General features: G+C 35.4%; 1 protein-coding gene across 1 annotated transcript; it reads right to left on the bottom strand.

Moving 5' to 3' along the window:
• Positions 1-329: 329 nt before the first annotated feature.
• Positions 330-19,173, bottom strand: LOC149769872 (potassium channel subfamily T member 1-like; the record flags this gene model as incomplete). The annotated part of the gene is made up of 5 exons (XM_089949706.1): positions 18,827-19,173; positions 10,275-10,354; positions 9,168-9,261; positions 7,793-7,900; positions 330-438 (listed from the first exon to the last, which is right to left on the bottom strand). Coding segments are annotated over exons 1-5 (567 nt in total), but the record flags the coding sequence as incomplete, so codon positions are not given.
• Positions 19,174-19,241: the final 68 nt, after the last annotated feature.

Here is a 19,241-nt window from a genome sequence, read left to right as displayed (position 1 = left end):
CATATGTTATTATCTAGAATCGCAGCATTAGAAAGCTTCTTTCCAATTTGCAAGTGGCTTAAAAAAGAGCAAAACATACTTCGCAAGCTGCAAACCCCCTTACACAGTGGGCTTCAGTGGATACATTTTAGCTGAAAGTAATACGAACTAAAACAGATTTTGTAGAATTTAAAACTTAGAGCAAATATTTATTAGGATACCGTTATATCTTAGGCTGTTAGAGGTTTCGGGGCAACATATATACCTTTACAGTCCATCAACAATGAATCTTTTTAAAAAGTGAAAACATTTAATGTTCTCACCTAATAGGGTATGAACTCCATACCTACCTTATAACTAAGATACTGCACTAGACATGTCTCAAGAAGGCTGATGATGGCCACTGTCACTTGAAACACCCACAGCACTTCTGATCTGTCCACCCATATTATTCGTTCCCTGAAAGATCGAGAAAGCGGACAATATACTATTATTATACACTGGGTGCACAATGGGTTCAATACATGAAGAAAAACAATAAATATGTCTTTGATGAGTTGATTGATTACTAATTCATTACTTTAATATATTGGAAGTGGGGTAAGTGTTGACACAATGTCCATTGTATAACAGTAAACGTGACTTGATCAAACCTACATGAGCTGTAAAACCGTTATTGTGTAATATCCTTGGAAAAAGAAGAATGATATGAGAAAACTATGGGTTCCTGGATGACCCAATGCTTTACCTGAAAACGGATCTGAATGTAAACTTAACCAAGGTGTGATGGACAAAGGGTTATAAAAAAAAGAAACAGAAATGTGTTATTTTGTGTGCTTATATCATGTGTGTCGATTTTGCTGCAACTGAAGTTTTGTTGATTGCTGAAATTCGGTAAGAAACTATCTGGGGAATGTGAACTGATTATTATTTTCAGAAGAGAATTCCAGCTATATCCCTGGACCGCTCCGGTGGCCTAGTGGTTACAGCGTCCGCCTCGGATACGGGAGGTCGTGGGTTCGATCCCCGGTCGAGTCATATCGACACACACACACACTATCCCCGCTTTCACTGTGATGAATTAACTTCTGTATTTTCCTTATATGTCAAATGCCCCATGTGATTGAATGAAATATGTCTAACCTACTACTCGTAGGAATGTTCGCCCCAGCCTAAAGAAGATTAAATTGATTGGTGCTCACGCTTATTTCAAAATTACAACCACTTAACTGACTCTTAAACTGTTCCTACTGAGTCTAATTACATTATGCTTGATACTATTCTCTGAATACGTTACTTTTAAATGGCTAAATAAATGAGTCCATGAATATGACATCGGCTGGGAGAAATTGACATGAAACATACAGAAGAGAATCCTGCCATTATGTCATTATGCCGAGTACGATATCAATTATTTTGAAAATTGTTTTTGCTGGGAATCATCTCCGACTTATTTTGATGTTTCACCAACTGAAGCATGCATAAAGGTTTGATAATAGTTAAAATATGTTATCAATCTATCAGCATATCCCTGATAATGTGTACAATAAAGCAAGAAACAGTGGATTGTATTAGTGACTTTATACATGTACAACTAACCATGGCGTGATCTGATTTGATTTATGTATCTAGTGTATCATTAAAAACTGTTAACAGCTACAAGTACGAAGTGAGTGTTGAAAAAAATTTTATATGGTATCCATATATATATATATATATATATATATATATATATATATATATATATATATATATATATATATATATATATGGGTGTGTTAATGAAATCGGTTGACAAAAACAAATTATCCTAATCACTACAATATAACCCTTAACCGTAAATTTGATTTCATTCCTTAGTACCATATGCTGCATTGCATTCGGTACGTTTTAAGTTCAGATTACAGTCGATCGATTAGTGATTTGAATCATCTCAGTTTGAACGATAAGCACACTGATGATATCCTGACACTACATTGTGCAAGATTAGAGATATTTCTACTTGAATTTGCATGATCAGTATTAGTCAAATTTTCTATTCGCAGTCACTGTAAACGACTTTCAGCTGAACTAAAGGAAGAATCTACACAATTTCAAATAAAACTGCACTGTTACTTTGTCCAGTTTCAGGTTCACCAAATCTCTCACTATGGTTCTAGGCAATCATGAATATCATGAACGTCCGGTATTAATTTCATCTTAATAAACATATTTCCTGAAAATGTAAGTCCCTGAAATTATGGTACACTACTAAAACATGCATAATTTTAAACATTTTTTGTTTAGTCTGCATGGCTTAAATCATACACTGAGGGAATGTACAAACACGTGGAACAAAAAGATGCAAACTCTACATTGATACAGTATATACACGCGTGCAAGTTGCACCGAACAGCAAACAGCATGAACCCAGACTTGCTATAGTATAGATATGGATTTCTTGTTTCTCCTACTGATTTTGTTGTTTTTGTTGTAGGGTTTAACGCCATGTTTCAGCACACGATAGGCTATGCAAGGCGGCCAGTATCAATGGTGGAGGAAGAACCCAGGAAAACCCCGAAAAAGAACCACCGACCCACGAGAAGCTACTGGCAAGCTTTCTCACATACCCACATTAGCCGAGTCCGAGACTCAAACCCGTGCAGACAGAGGTGAGATGGCAATGATCTGTAACGGAGAGCGCTTTAGACCACTCGGCCACTAGGGGCCCCCTTCTCCTACTGAACAAGTGATAATAGAACAAACAAATCAAGTTCTGCTGAGTGGTTAGAGAGTCCGCCTCGGATGCGTGAGGTCGTGGGTTCGATCGCAAAAACTTGTAAAAATGGTACTAACATCTGCCTCGCTAGGCGCTCAGCATTAAGAGGTTAGTGTATGGACTGGTCGGCCTGGTGTCAGGATAACGTGACTGGGTGGGACATCATGCTACATGCCTGAGGCATGATGTTCCAGTGCTAGACATCACTTTAAACTGCTACACTGCAGACATCATAGCGATATGACAGAAATGTTTTTAAAGCAGCGTTAAAAATCTAAATCACACACACACACACAAACACACACACATCAAGTTCTGCCGGTGCATTATGTGACGGCGTTTGCAGCAGGATTTGACTTATATACGAGTATGTATTCCGTGCATTATTATTAGACTAAATACGATATTTTGCCTTTAAAATATCCACCAAGATACAAACAGCAGAGTCCCGAAGTACTTGATATCTAGGTCGCCCCAACATAACGAGAGATTCGTACGATATGAACATTTTGATCTCATCACATTAACATCTGTCACATTTCCTGGTGATTCGTCAACAATTTACACACGCATCAGTAAGAATATATTGTAGTATATAGTGTAACAATGACAACGGATATAAATGCATCCCACATCATAACGACAGACTGATACTGATCCCACGTCAATAATATCTAACAACTTTCAACACAGTCCATGAAAATATGTCTGAGTAGTTGTGTACAGCAATTATATGACATACATACGTATGTACGTACATAAAGAGATGACACATCGAACGATATATGCCACTAGCATATTTTTCTTGTGGGCGGTAAATTACCAATTAACCCCGAGCTGCAACTGCATTATAAGATGGCTCCGATATTGGCCTAAAGTACAAACCTCTACACAGAACTGTTGAGAGCTTCTTATTGACGAATAAAGATTTTAATTATTTACTTTAACTGTACTTACCGACTTCAAGTCTATTGTCTTATTACTTAAGAATCAGCCATTTCGATTAAATACCCAAGATACCATAATGACAGATTTCGAAACAGATGATTTAAAATATTTCATATTCGGTAATTGCTTATACATGTATACGTCAATAAATGAAACGAAACAACAAAATACCCGACTACTGTATTTACTCATACGTGATGTACGCACAATGGTGAACATCAACGCAGTATGTATGTATGTATGTATGCATGCATGCATGCATAACGTTTAATAGCACATCAGCACAAATCATGTGGTTTAATTGTGCAAATTTCAAACAAGTCCTTCGAATTGACTTACGCTCTGCTGCGTGTATAAATCCAAGATCAGACCATTTCTTTATTTTAGCTGCCGAGGGTTGAAACAATTTCTAATATTCCTCTCTGCGATAACATGATGTTGTATTAGATGCACATACTTGATATCAGATTTGAACCATTTTTATCTAGGACACAGTAGACATCATCAGCGGTCTTTTTGTTGAAAACCGCATGTAAAATGGTCGTCCATTCAGGAGAAGTGTGTCGATAGGATTTTGAAGATAACCCTAATGACAGTTGTACGACAAGTATCGTTTTATTTAGGACCAAATATGAATCAAAAGAAGTCTATTGGTGACAACTACATGTTGATATGACCATTCACTCGGGAGGAGTAGAGCGAACAATATTTTCAAGATATGCACTATGGTGGTCAAATTGAGGCTAGTCATTTAGGACTAAACTAGATACAGTCAAGATTCTTCTGATCAGACCCTATGTCATAAAGTCTTTTTGTTTAAGAGGAGTAGCAAAAACGATATTTTAAGATGGGCATGTATATTGGACGTCAGATCAGAGCCATTTTTAATTTAAGATCACGAAAACATCGTAAGAAGGCATTTAGTGCAATTTCCTAACCGACATGAACATTCATACAAGGAAAGTAGTGATATAAAGCTTTTCAAACTGGCCACCGTGATAGTAATATTAACTGTCAAATGAGTATCATTTTCACTGGGACCTAATTAAACATGATAATAAATCTTCTGGCATAAACAATATGTCAGTATAACTGTCCATTCATGTGGAGTAATGATACGATTTACAAATCGACTTTGTGGCGGCCACACTTGTCATTAGATAGGAATCTTATTTATTTTGGATCAATTTTGACATCATAACAACTCTTGTAATGAACATAATATGTCAAAATGATTTTTTTTCTTCAGACGAGTAAATACATGAACATTCTTAATACAGCCACACATCGCACATCAGATCAGCACCATTTTAATTTCGGATCTACACAAAGTTACAAGAAGCCTTTAAATAAAAACCGCATTCTAATACGAACATTCATTCAGAAGAAGTAGTGATGATAAGTGTTTCACGGTGGCCACTGTCACCAACATTAGATCAGATAGGCACCATTGTCAGTTAGAACTACTAGACATCATAAGAAGTCTCCTGATCTGTTGACGAAAAACCTTATGTCAATGTGAATTTCAGCTCAGGAGGAGTAACGATAACAAGATATTCAATATAGATGATTTGACATCCATGTTACACTTCATTTTCATTTCGAATCCACTAGATACCATATACAAGGTCTTTTAATGAAAGACTCATGTTGATGTGACTATTCATTCTGGAGAAGTAGCGATAATACGTTGTGTTGGTCATTTGGGGACCAGATCGGCACCATGTTGATTTAGGACCAACCAGAGGCACAAACAACGTTTTGTAGTGAACAGCTCATGTTAATTCAACCATCAGTTCAGGTGAGGTAGAGATGACAATACCATGATTTTCAAGATGGAGGGTGTGTTGGACGAATTGGTGGTCAGATCGGCATACTATCATTTAGAACCAACTGAAAGCCATAAGAAATATTTTACTTGACCATCCAGATCAGATGGACAGCAAGACCTTCATGATAGCTACTGTGTGGATATCATATTGAAAGTCAGATCGGTATCATTTACATTTAAGACCAAATGGACATGAAAAAAGACTTTTGTTGATATATGTTCAACATGGCTGTTGTGGCAGCCATAGTGATGTACGGATACATTTTATTTTGCGACCAACTAGAACATGAGATGATGATGTTTGTAAAGTTTCATGTCAAATATCCATGCATTTTAAGAGGAGTAGCGATAACAAACTTGTGATAATGGACGGATATATGATGGACGACGGACGAAATACAATTACATAAGCTATATGACCGGCAGAGCTAAATATTGATTACATAAGCTTAAAAATAACACAAAACCTAGATATACCGTCAGATAAAACTGCCTTTACTACCTATCACTGTAAGCAAAATGTATACGCTCAGCTCTATCAAAGCATAAGGCGATACTAAATCATGGTTTGCATTCTTTGAGCTCTTAATCAAGTGTTATATATCATTGGACTGAAGCCGGGATGTCATGATATTAGACAGTTCTCTATATTTTATTTGTCCTTTCATCCATTTTAAACACATAATTGAGAACCTGCTTATTGGAATGACTAAAATAATTTCAATATTGCAATCACACTTGTAAGGCTGCCGAATCGTCGCAAATTAATTTGCTACAGCGAAAGGAAAATGTCTGTCTTAAACGCCAATCTACCGGCTTGAGACCACTAACACATTTATTAGCCATTAATGTCAACATTTGATGAAAACACTATTTTGCAGACGTGATGGCCCATCATGCAACACCTAAACATCTTCATGTTAGTTGTCACAATTTCTTTTTCAATCAAAACGGGGTGCTTTGAATAATAGTATCATGGATCAACAGTCTCCCGTCAGTTTCACTTGAACTGCCAGAGTGAAATTAAATAGTACCAGTCTATCGAGTATCTGAAAACACTGATGAAAGTATTGGAACATTTACAAAACAAAATCAAAAACAAAATGAAACAGACATATTCACGTTGAAATTACAGCAAATGTTTAATTTCTACCTGGAAGTATCAAGTTTGGGCTCTAATGTTTCAGTACTTCGAGACCGGTAAACTGCTCAATTAATAATTAGCGGTCTGCTTTTTACATGTAGATTGCAAAGTCTGACAATTTCACAAGGGTCTGTATAGCGACAAATTCAGTATTCAAATAATCTTTTATTCAGAGATTCAGCCTACATAATCAAGACTAAATTTATCCCAATATCTTACTCGATTTCCTAGAACATTTTGCGACTATAATCAGGTGCATTATTTGCTTAGTATTAACTCCAGACATGGTTGGTTATCAGTATTAAAAAAAACTGCTTGGATCATACTCTATACTGACTGTGTTCAGTTTAATATGATTTCACTCTGGATTTCAGTCACAAAACATAAAGTTTAACATAGACATAAGTGTAGAATTGAGTAACATTATTAGCTTTTTACAATGTTGTTTTTGCTTAAAATATATGAATCAGAATGTCATAGACGTGTTCAGACATTAGATTGTGATAACATGAGGATGAAATATATTACATGTATAAACCATTCAGGCCTGTTTCATCACCTGCTTAACTGGACATCATACTCCTGGGCAGACAGTAAGCATGGCCAGATAGAACGGGTCATAGAACGTCTTGATCACGAACTCTGACCTCGGTGTTTGCAGCCAGCAAATTTATGTCTGTTTCATATTTTGTAATTTTAATCAGTTGACTTTTGAAGATAGGAATAAGCACATGAAGTAAAGAAAGACCATCTTACTGTGAGGTCCATTTGCTTGCAAAATTGAACAGATAAAACAAGTGCATACTATTAAATGTATGGGTTTTAAATCTGAGTTCGATTAAGATAGTTAACGATCTATATAAATCTTAATATCTAACTGAAAATGAACCACACATGAGAGAACTTTTCATAAACGAGCAGCGTCAAGCACGCCTTTAATTTTCATTGTAGCTTAACATATCTGCTCACACGTGTGCGTATAAAGACAATATGTATCAAACCAACAGTCGAATACATTTAGCAACACTTGCAGGTCCACTGCGTGTGCAGCAGGTACAGGGTTCTGGATTAAAGCATCAGAGCATTTGTCCACGATTAGCATTATAAATGAAATAAATAAATCTCACTGTACCAGTGAGTAAATGGATTTTCCTGGAATTTGTCTGGGTTAATGGAATGCCAGCAGTTGGTATAATTGTGATCAGCTGTGTTGTTTTCAACATCTCTGTGAGTATCTGGGCTGAAAGGTAATTGTTGATGACATGTTAGAAGCAATCCTTAAATCAATTAAATGTGTTGAAATTTACAAATATCTACTTAATGTGGCCCAAACTAAGTGTTATGTAAGAATCACCTTCAAACCAATAGTTAACAGTTTGGTTTGGCTTTATTATATTCGGTTATTTATGCATAGCAAATCTCGACATAACAGCTACAAGATGGACTTCCATGATATCAGGGTATTGGAAAAATATAAATGTTTTTTTTAAATTGTACGAAAAATGTTTAAAAAATCTTTATTCGTTTATTCTGGCTCAGTAGATCTGAGTGTTTGAAGAAAATTAAACTTTTTACAGTTAAATCAGGATAATGGATGGAAACGTGTGACTAATAACAAATGTCAGACAAAATGTTCTGAATGGTTTATATGATAGATAGATAGATAGATAGATAGATAGATAGATAGATAGATAGATAGACAGACAGACAGACAGATAGATAGATAGATAGATAGATAGATAGATAGATGCTGTTTTGAAGCAAGTGAGTGCCAGATATATGATTATAAAAATTATACATGCTCAATTCAGCTTCTGGTGAATAGTTTCAGAACTGCTTTAGTGTGAGTTTCTGAGTAGTTACTGTACTCTTAAAGGGGTTAACCCAGCATTTATACAATTATTAAGTATTATTAGTCCGCATCAGAAGCCTACGAAGTCAAATGGCTTCCGGTATGTGTCGATTTAAACTCGATCACTTGTAATGAATCTAGTGAAAACAATCAGAAACAGGATATATGAAATCTTATCTTTCCGAAGATACTGACAAAAAACTAAAGATTCACCACTGATTGAAGCAGTTTGTTTGTTCATATTAGAAGACGTCCACGAAAGAACATACATTTATAAATCAATGTAATGTTTATACTGAGATCTGAGAACAGTCAATCATTGAAAAGTGGCTTTCTGTGTGCGTTGTCTTAGTGATAGTTAATATTTAAAAATAAATGAAAAGAAACCAAATTCGGTAATTTTATTTTAAATGAAATGTATGAAATTGTGATTTCAATATAGGTTTTGAATTGTCACATGTATGTTGTTTATTATTAATGGAAGCCATTAATGAGCTTTTAATACTACATTTTACAAACTACGTTGTACCTTTTAACATCCAAAATAGTTTTGCAATTTCAGGTTTCAACGATTTGTTGATATTCAGACACTCATAGAAACGTTGTAAATAAATTTGTACAATAATATTCGTTGAGATTAAGAATATTTACTTACCACACTTTTCCATCTTTGTCTGTCATGACTCGCACTACATATAGGGCACATGACAGGAGTTTTATTAACAGGTTAAATATGCGTATTCTCAAACCTGCAGAATAATAAAAGGAATTTCCATTTAGGAAAGTAGAAACAGAAGTTATAATGATAGATGACATAGTAAAGGGTACCCATGATGAAATTATTATAGTCGACTGGAACCTGAGATACCCATTTTTATCTGGAAGGACCAAAGTCAAGGATTTGTACTATGTAGGGACATCGCTAACTATTAGTGCTCGGGTATTTACAATACGCACTATGTCAATGTGCCCTCCTGTTTGTAGAAAAGGTGTATAATCTGGTATCTCTTTTAAGTTAGATTGCGTCTTATGGCGATGTTCCAGCTGAGACAGTCATGGACGTTCTTAATATAAAGTGGCATTCTATTTTAGGGATTTTGCCAATTGTTGATTTCAGCTAAGTTTGGTATGCCAGGAGTATGCATATGGCTTTAAACTCTATGCATACATACATACATACATACATACATACATACATACATACATACATACATACATACATACATAAGTGCAGCAGATAGTTCTTGATTAATACTAAGGTACGTGTTTCCAGACGATGATCTTTAGGTGAGAATGATGCAACAACCAAAGGGTTTGCTTTTCAGTGATGGTGCTAGTTCACCCTATCCTTGAATATAAAGTACAGTTATTGTTTCTGAATATACAATTGATTCTAAACATCGCATTTTGTTCCACCTAACTGTTCTGTTTTCTAATTAATCTTATCATGCAATAACAATAATGATCTATATGCTTCGGACAGTAGGCATAGAGATACATCTGAAAATCAAATCTAGCTCTTTGCTGTCTTCTTGTACAAATAAAATCAGTTAATGATAATACAGGTGCATGTTTAGTCTGTTCGTACGACAAAGGAAGAAGTGGATTGAAAGTAAGGGCGTCATGGTATGAAAAATGATTATATCACATCTTGGACCACACGTTAGTCTTTTTTAAACACAAGACGAAACCATTGATAGAAAAAAATGATAATATAGTCTGTGAAACCATTAAGCGTGGCATACAAAGCGGTGGAACTTACTCGATCTTTGGTTCTTAATAAAATACAGCTGAAGACGTTCTTTGAAGGACTTTTCATTTGTGAAGAACTCAACGTGGACTCTGAAAAAGTTAATAAGACGCAATAATGTTGCATTGTACTGCAAAAGGAATGGCAGCATTGGTGCATTTTTGAAATTCACCTGCACCGGCACGAATAACAAAATGGATGTTTTCATCCCATTATTAGTTCCACTTCAGTTTGACTTACCAATGGTTCCAGAGATGGACCTGAATATACCTTGAACAGAGCATGGTACTATGTTTCAGTGTATGTCCGAATATTAATAGTATGGGGGTGGGACATGGATAGTGGTGGCTTGATGATAGAAATATCACCCTAGGGACAATAAGAATGGCGATTATGGTCGCCCATCTTAAAGTATGTCACACTGACAACAATGAGAATTTAACATTAGTACATATGATTACCGTAACATGTCACTCTGTAAACGAGGGTAATTTAAGATTAGTCTTTATAACAAGACATTTTCCATTGTCCTCAACAATGATTTTAAAATCGAGTACAAAAATATCACTCCGGGGATAAGAGGAATGGTAATGTTAAAATGTCAACTGGACTAACATAGTGGTAGTGTCTATGGCTATGGGTAAATTAACTCCGCTATAAACAAAACTAAATCCCTTACTAGACTTAACCCTCCATAACTTCCCTACCACTCATTTATAAACAAACCTACCACCCCCTTCTAGCTCTATACTCCGTATAACCCACATAGTTAATTCAGTGAGTGCTTTGGCACGTTATTACACAAACATATCACCATTCAAACCGATAGACCATCACACAAAAATGGGGGTGGGTGGTTTATGTTTATTTGTTGTGGAAGGAAAATATATACAATAGAAAATATGCAAATACAAAACGTCTTTAGGTCATCAATGAAGAAATTCGTATTTAGCAAACATCATTAGCTACCAAGATCTTTTGGTTAGAGAGGAATGAAATTCACATGTATCATTTTCACAGGTAATGATAGAGAATAAGGTTCGTTTGCAAAGGACTCATTTGAAGTTGGGAATGTTCACACAAGTCTTCATATTACTCTTGCAATATCTCCTATTCTGCGGTGAGTGTCCTTGCTTCGTCCATATACTCTTCCAACATTTGTCTTCCTTTTTGAACTCATCATTAAACATTTATCTTGTTGCACTTGCCCAGGATGATCAATCTGACATCCATATCAATGTTTCCTGGTTAGGCGTGTGATCTTTATGCAGCCATGTGGCCAGCAAAGTATGAAATCAAGTACTGTTCCTGTTCTGGTGATTGTGACATCATGTTATTCACTTCTGCATCGCCACGTAGGGTTGGGATATATCCCTGATGAACATCATCCTCGCCTTTGTCCATGAATTTTCGTTCCATTTTTTCTTGTATAAGTCTAGGATAATTCCACTTCGAATATTGATTTCCAGAGCATTGTCTGATTTTGTATACAATATCACTTTCATTGCGTTCTCTATGGCATGTGCAAACTAGAGTTCCACGCGGAGTTGGTCTTATTATAAAGACTGGAAATGTCTTTGTTCACTGCCTTGTTCAGAAGTGAAATCAAATCCGAAAGGAGAAGAAGCAGATGATTACCGAACAAGCTTATCTCGAGCTTATCTCACGTCTAAGTTGCGTTGATTATCTTTCTTCAAGAGCTCAGTTTTGTTATGGGATTTTTTCTAGAAGAAGTTGATGTGAGCTCACTGTTACTTTTGTTTTCTTTTCTTATGTTTTTTATTTTTAGTAGAATTTGCTTTTATAGTTACAGTATTAGGATCCATTCGCAGAAGCGAACGAACAATGACTCTTCCTAGAGATCCACTTCCATGTGGCTTCCTTGTGATTTGTTTCTTGATTTGAGCATCGATTCTTGGATCAGCTAGTTGTTTCTAAGCTACTTATTGGTTGTTTTTGTTTAAAAAATGCATTATGTATGATTAGAAATGTGAATAATTGCTACTAGTAATTAACGTCTTGTCAAGATAAGCAACAGCACCATCTATGTGGTCTGATTGTGAAATACGCTTAAGTTTGTTGAAAGGCATTTCGAGAAATTCAGATACCACTGGCATTGTGATATAAGACGTTCCAGTCACAAATAGCTGACTGGATGTTTACCAGTCAAATGGAATGAAGGTTAGAAAGCGTAGGAATTGGACAGTAGTTGAATGGGTGTTGGTCACTCAAAACAGCGCATTGGTTAGTACCTTTCGTTTAATATTAAATTTCTTCTTGTCCCCAGACAGTCACATCACAATTACCACTCACCATGTCCTCTGAATGACATTTTTTTTTATCTCAAGACCAAACCCGTGTATTGGCAGAAAGAGAAATGTGATGTTAATAAGATTAATATTAAATTCGCATCGTTCCTAGAGTGACACTTTGATGTCAGTCCTGTGTACTAATGTTAAATATTCATTGTTTCCAGAGTGACACACTTTCAGGATGGACGGCCGTAATATTAATTCCCCATGTTCGGCTGGTGACATGTGTATCCCCATATTACTCACATACTACTTATGTTCCTACTTTCATTACATTAAAGTAAATTAGGCACTTTTGCGTTTATTTGCACTGGATCATATCTCATTAGTCAATATTTCAATGACATCCACTAAAATGCAGGCTTCAAAGGTCAAAGTATAGTATTGTCGAGTAAATGAATAATAGGAGAAGCACTAAAATCAATTACCAAAGTGATTAAATTTTAAAGTTATACATCTGCAAGACGCATTTGGCTGGCACTGCAATATAATTATAAAAGACAGAACTGAAATATATAGGGATCAATAATTGCATTTCAAAAGAGATCATGGCTTAAATGAAATCTCAAATTACTGTAAACGATATTCACAAAGGACTTTCAAAGAGCTCAAACTTACCTTCGTTATGTACATATTCCCTTTGTATAGCGGTTACATATTTAAATGACATGAGTACAGCTTGTTTTAATGACACGTGTGTTATATAAAGATACCATCTTCATAGAGGTGTCAGGTTTCAGCGAATACACGTTTTAAAAGGTTAATATATTGTGCTTCAATTCGTTGTGTTTTAAGGTTTGTACATAGGTTCAGTTTCTATGGATTCTTTCTTATTCTGATAGCTTACCAAGAGTAACCCTTGGCGTGAAAAACGCAAAAATATATGTCCCCTTGTTAGGATCCGAGATGGTAGGTAATACGGGGAACAATAAAATGGTATACCATTATGGGAATCCTGCAACCAAAATACCAATCTATAGACGGCTAAAGAATACTTCAACCACTGGTTCTGATGAAGAAGCTGCTCTGAATTATATCAAATAACCGTATATTCTCTTCAAAGAGTCTGCTGACGAGAACAGACAGCTGAAGAATGCTCTCATATTTTGTCATTGAAGAAGCCTTTCCACGCAAAATTGCAGAGTCAAAGAGTGTTAGGACACACAGCTTACACCAACGAATCGTCGATTGCAGCTCTAAAGTTCTTTTATAATTTGATTGTAAAAAAATGTTTTAGAAATACCTACCAAGGTATTTCCAAGTAAACCTCTAAACTTGTGTGCTGGTGTTGTGCGATCTAGTGATTTATATGGCAGCAGTGATTTACGACACTTGAAACTCTCGGATGTATGAACGTATCTCTATCGAGACTAGTCAACATTTCTCGAAAGGTCAAGTTGATCATCACTAGCACTAACATACTGATGTTCGACTGCGCCACTTTGGCTACATCATTCAAAACCATATTCTTAATCTTTCGAGCCCCTTGTAGTCCAAATCCAATAAAATGCTTAAGCTGATATAGTTTGGTCCCCACAAAGATGGCTGCAAGAGAAAATCTGCCTCTCTGTGTGTATGTGTGTGTGTTGGGGTGGGCTAATGGCGCAATGGAAAATCTCGCAAGAATATTAACATGACAAGTTCCCTTATTCTAGAGACTGCCATTGGTGACAGAAAGATAACTTTCCCTGAAGCCAGAAGACGTGTACATGACACAGAGCCAAAAGCAAATTCTACATAAAGGTAGTCAGGCAGGTTCAACCTTCGTTCAATTATATGTATACTCAAAGAGTCAATAAATAGAAAATGATAGTTCTGTATATGTCGTAGATTCTAAAGTATGCATACTATTGAAAATCAACTGCAGAGATGCCTCAGCGGTGTTAATAATGGTCCGATGCAACCTTCATATTTTCAAAATCTAAAACTGCATGGACTCCAGCCGGGTATATAAATCTCATGATCACTCCAAAATCCATCGCAATGGTTACTGATTCCGTTTTGTGGATGCAACAATATGCGTACATTAACTCTCTTTCCACATATTAGATACTTTACTTAGACATGTAAGGTAAACTTGTTCTGGGTTGTTACGGGTCGTGGTAAAATAAATTTTGCAGCAAACAGGAAATCTTACCCAGGTTATGCATGACCTTTGTCGATCTAAACTTGCCTATGGCTTGATTGTGCATGAATTAGCTCGCAAACCTTTCCAATAGATGCTTAATGCAACAAAACATTAAAAAGTAATGTTTTATCGTAGAGCATTTATGCATGACCTTTGTCGATCTAAACTTGCCTATGGCTTGATTGTGCATGAATTAGCTCGCAAACCTTTCCAATAGATGCTTAATGCAACAAAACATTAAAAAGTAATGTTTTATCGTAGAGCATTTATGATTTCCTTTCAGAAAAGTAAATATGTTAAGGCAAATGAAATATGATTCTTGAGAAAACTACCAGTTGCCTTCTAATTCAACCAATGCCGGAAATGAAGTAATACTAAGCCTCGAATCCACCACCACTTCCTTGTCCAGCAGCAGTAGAACAAATCCCATTATAACAGAAATAATTTCTCTCAAAATACCACAAAGCTATTAACACACACACACACACACATAAAATACGGATATTTCGACAGTGTAAAATGTAGCTCAGTAATCGATTATAAATATGCAATTTGTATTGTGTGTATTTTTGTTCATGTTTATAGATTGACTCTACTATTGATATATGCCTTCGAAAACATTATAATACATAGCTAATAGTTGTCTATCCTTGCAGGTTATGTATTAAGATAATTATTAATTGTAAACATGTTTACTTTAGCTTGAGTTATATATGGTCTTGATTTTGACCTTAAAACGTTCCAGAAATAAATTTTCCGTTAATATGACAAGGTGTTTTCAGAACAGTGGTCAAGTGGAGGGGAATATAAAGCTGTTTCTCTCAGGATTACTCATTCCTACATTAACATTAGCAATGGAATCGATCTTATACTTGTGCTCAGTTTTAATTTGAGAGGATTTATTTATTTAAATTATTCCCTAGAATTACAAAATGCTCAATATCCCTATTTGGGATTACTGTGAATTCATTGATGGACATTTTTATTACGTCACTGTAATAAATCAAAACTGTTAATACATCGCCACATTCCTGGATATTAGCACATGAGAACATTCAAAATTAGAATTCACTCGGATCATCACTGGAATACATTTGGAACTCTGTACTTTGAGACTTGTGATATAATTTTCAAAACTATTAGGGTATTAGGGTGTTACTTCAAAATAACGTAATTTATTTGTTCATGTTCTAGGGAAACAAATAATTTGTTGAATTTTACGAAAACATTTTTTTCGCTCTTTTCTGTTATTTAGTTTAATACCATAGAATCGTAGTAAATCATCAGAGTAAGATGAATGAAATCAGTGTTCCATTGTGGCCGTAGTCCTACGTTTATATTCAAAGGATGCCAAAAAAACTGCGGATAACGTTGTTATGTCCAAATAAACCAAATGGTTACGAGATAAATCCTCCATTTGTTTCGCAGGACTTTAAGCCGTTCTCAAATTCTTGAAAAGGCTCTCAATATGGAAATTGCATAACCTAATCGTATTATGTTTCCGCGGCTTTGCAAACCCTTCAATTCGATTACCGGTGAATATTCCATACCTTGCAGAAATCAAACTCTGGGAAATGTAGTATGTATTGCTGGCTGTCTAGTCAGATTGGTATTCATGAAAATGAGTGGTCAGATAAAGTAGTTAATGCTGCTAAGGAAGATTATACAATGTGACTGAAGATTTTAAATACATCGGCATTAGAGTTGCGCGGTATTACCGTTATACCGGTTTATCCGGTGGTACGTACCCCGATACTTTTTCACTCTAACAGTACATCAGTCCTTACATGTAGTATCTCTCAGTCCGCATATTAGAAAAAGACCGAATATTCGATTGCTTAACAAACATATGCTTGTATTAACACCTTTAAATTAAACGTATCAATAATTTCTTGTAATGAAAACTAAGAAATAGAAAGTTTGAAAGTACTGTAAAGTAACGAGCTTTCTGTATAAATGGAATGCAATAAGTATTGTTATTCTGTTAAATTTGCCAGAAATTTGCATGGATTTAGAGTATGTATATTCATTAAGAATGGTATGTCAAGACTGCAGTTTAAATCAATCCATATATCACATGCAACATTTATTAAACTTTTAAAGTTATAGAGCAAATCACCATCTCAGCAATGCAGATAGACTGACGACTGCAGAGTATCAATAGTATTCGCACACCCTCTCGTTTATTTGCACATCTTCCATCGATTTTAAACACAAAAAGCATCAAGCATATAAAAATGCACAAAGTGATGTCATGTCATTCATTGATTTATAATTTCTACCCAGATTGTTGCTAAAGGGTACCTAACACTGTCGAATTGTTGGCATTTCAACGTAAACGGAAGCTACCGATGTAAACAAACAGATATACTGCTCGATATCCATCTCTGTTTTCTAGAATTTTCTATTTCAGTATTTTAAAAAAGACTGTCGTCTTGGTCAATTATTCGCAGTGTCTAGTTAAAATATTTCTAAAACAAAATGAACAATTAAATATGACGAACTACTGTATACATACATTAAAAGACGTGTAAATCCAAAATTTAAGGAATTAATGAGATCTTCAAAGACGGTGAATTTTTGGTCGCTATTATATTTGCGGATACCATGGTAAGTATCGCGGTACGTTCAGAAATACCGCGGTATATCGAGGTACAAAAGTTTTCGCGGTACCCAGCTCTAATCGGCATGCTGTATATCCTTGCCAAAATCTGTGATAAATTTATTCCAGAAGCAGGCTTCAGAACATTAAATCCATCATTACAGTGTATCAATAGTCGTACAGAATAAATCGGAGAGGTCAGGTGTCAAGTATATTGAACACATCTTTTTAATGGAATTAACACCTTTACCTTTCACATTTTATATTGATGGATTTCGTGGGAATGTTGATGCTGGAGGATTTATCTTCCGTATTTATTTTAGCTTGTCTTAACGTTGCCTTAAACCAGCTATTACTCGTCACTGTGTAGCTATTATTGTGCTGACGTACAGTTAAACCCTATACAAAAAAGATACATACTTACCTATTATTTCAATTGGTTCCTCAGGAAAGGTACATATTATCATCAAATAAAAACTCTTTTAGAATTTTTACTGTTTCAAGTAAAATACTTTTCTACCAAAATGCCCACCTGCTTTTAAGTTTAAAATTAGGTTAATGTAACTGATGTTATATACAAAGGAAAGTAGTAAAGTAACTGAATTATATGGTTTGGAAGAAAACAATGTTTTTCTACTAAACAAAATACACTAAATCTTAAGAAATTGCTTTCCTTCATACCAGAATAATTCAATATCGCACGGCAACCTGTACATACCATCAACGCTACCTAGGTCTCTACCCATACAAGAACCAGACTATCTGAGGGTCTGACAACCAAAGCAATCCATGTGTAATCACAGTATTGTTCATATGTTGCCCATACTGAGATGGTTAATTATGAATTTTAAACAAACAACCTTTGACTGGTTGCTATAATAGTGGTGTCTATAGCAATTCGTCAAATAAGATAAGAAGTCAGTATCCCAAGCAAGAAAGAGATAGAAAGGTGAATATACCGCATTCGTATAAACTTGAAAATTCCTGATAAACTCATTATGCTGAGCAGGTTCTGAATTTATTTGTATAAATTCTTAATGTCTTAATGCCAGGACGCTCTCTACCATTTTTGACCGAAATGTTGTCAAGACCTAAGTTTAAAATACTAACCCTTAAGATAGACGATGGAAGACACAGGACAGGCTCGATGCATGATAATCAGGTGCGCTAAAACCCAGATATAATTTATTGTATGAAGTACTTATTAAACAGTTACATTTATAAATTGAGTTCGTATGAGTATTTACTAGAATGTTTACAAAAAAAGCGTTCAATATATATACACACACACACTTGTTAGATTGCGATGATAATAATGTTCAGGAGAACCTTTACGATATAGGTGTAATTATAATGCAATAACAATTTTTGCGTCCATTTTAAAATGATCTCCTTAAGACATACTAATGTGGACTGTCCAGCCAAATACATTAAGCAAATTCTTTACATTTGTCATAAATTAGTCAGATATTAATTATCATCATCACAGACACACAATCAATTTGTCTTTTCTTGAACTTACGGAGGTGGAGGTGGTATATTGTCAAATCCATCTACGAGACCGGTCACCCCGCTTAAGCGATGCCTCGCCAGCTGTTGAAAGTCAGCTCTATGCTGCATGCGATGTTTATTTTGACGCTGAAATGTTTGGTGTGTTCTCTCAGGAAATGATGAATGATGAAACCAGACATTAGCCATTTCAGTACGAAGTCATGTATTACCGTGCAGACACTTCGTTATAATGACGTAATTCCAGTAATGAGATTCAGCATCCTAATGCAGCGGTCTTTTCAGGTTGCAGAAAGAAGGTCCAAAGCTATCCATAAGCTGATAATTCTGAAGGTTCTAAACATTAGCACTAATTCCACATATAAGTCCAAATGTAGTCCGACACTAAATATGACCGTTTGCTTTAATGAGGTGATTGTTAATAGTGA

This window comes from Sinohyriopsis cumingii, unplaced genomic scaffold, assembly GCF_028554795.1.
Source record: "Sinohyriopsis cumingii isolate HCF-2022 unplaced genomic scaffold, ASM2855479v2 utg003120l, whole genome shotgun sequence".
NCBI classification, from domain to species: domain Eukaryota; kingdom Metazoa; phylum Mollusca; class Bivalvia; order Unionida; family Unionidae; genus Sinohyriopsis; species Sinohyriopsis cumingii.
This window is presented reverse-complemented; position numbering and strand designations above follow the sequence as displayed.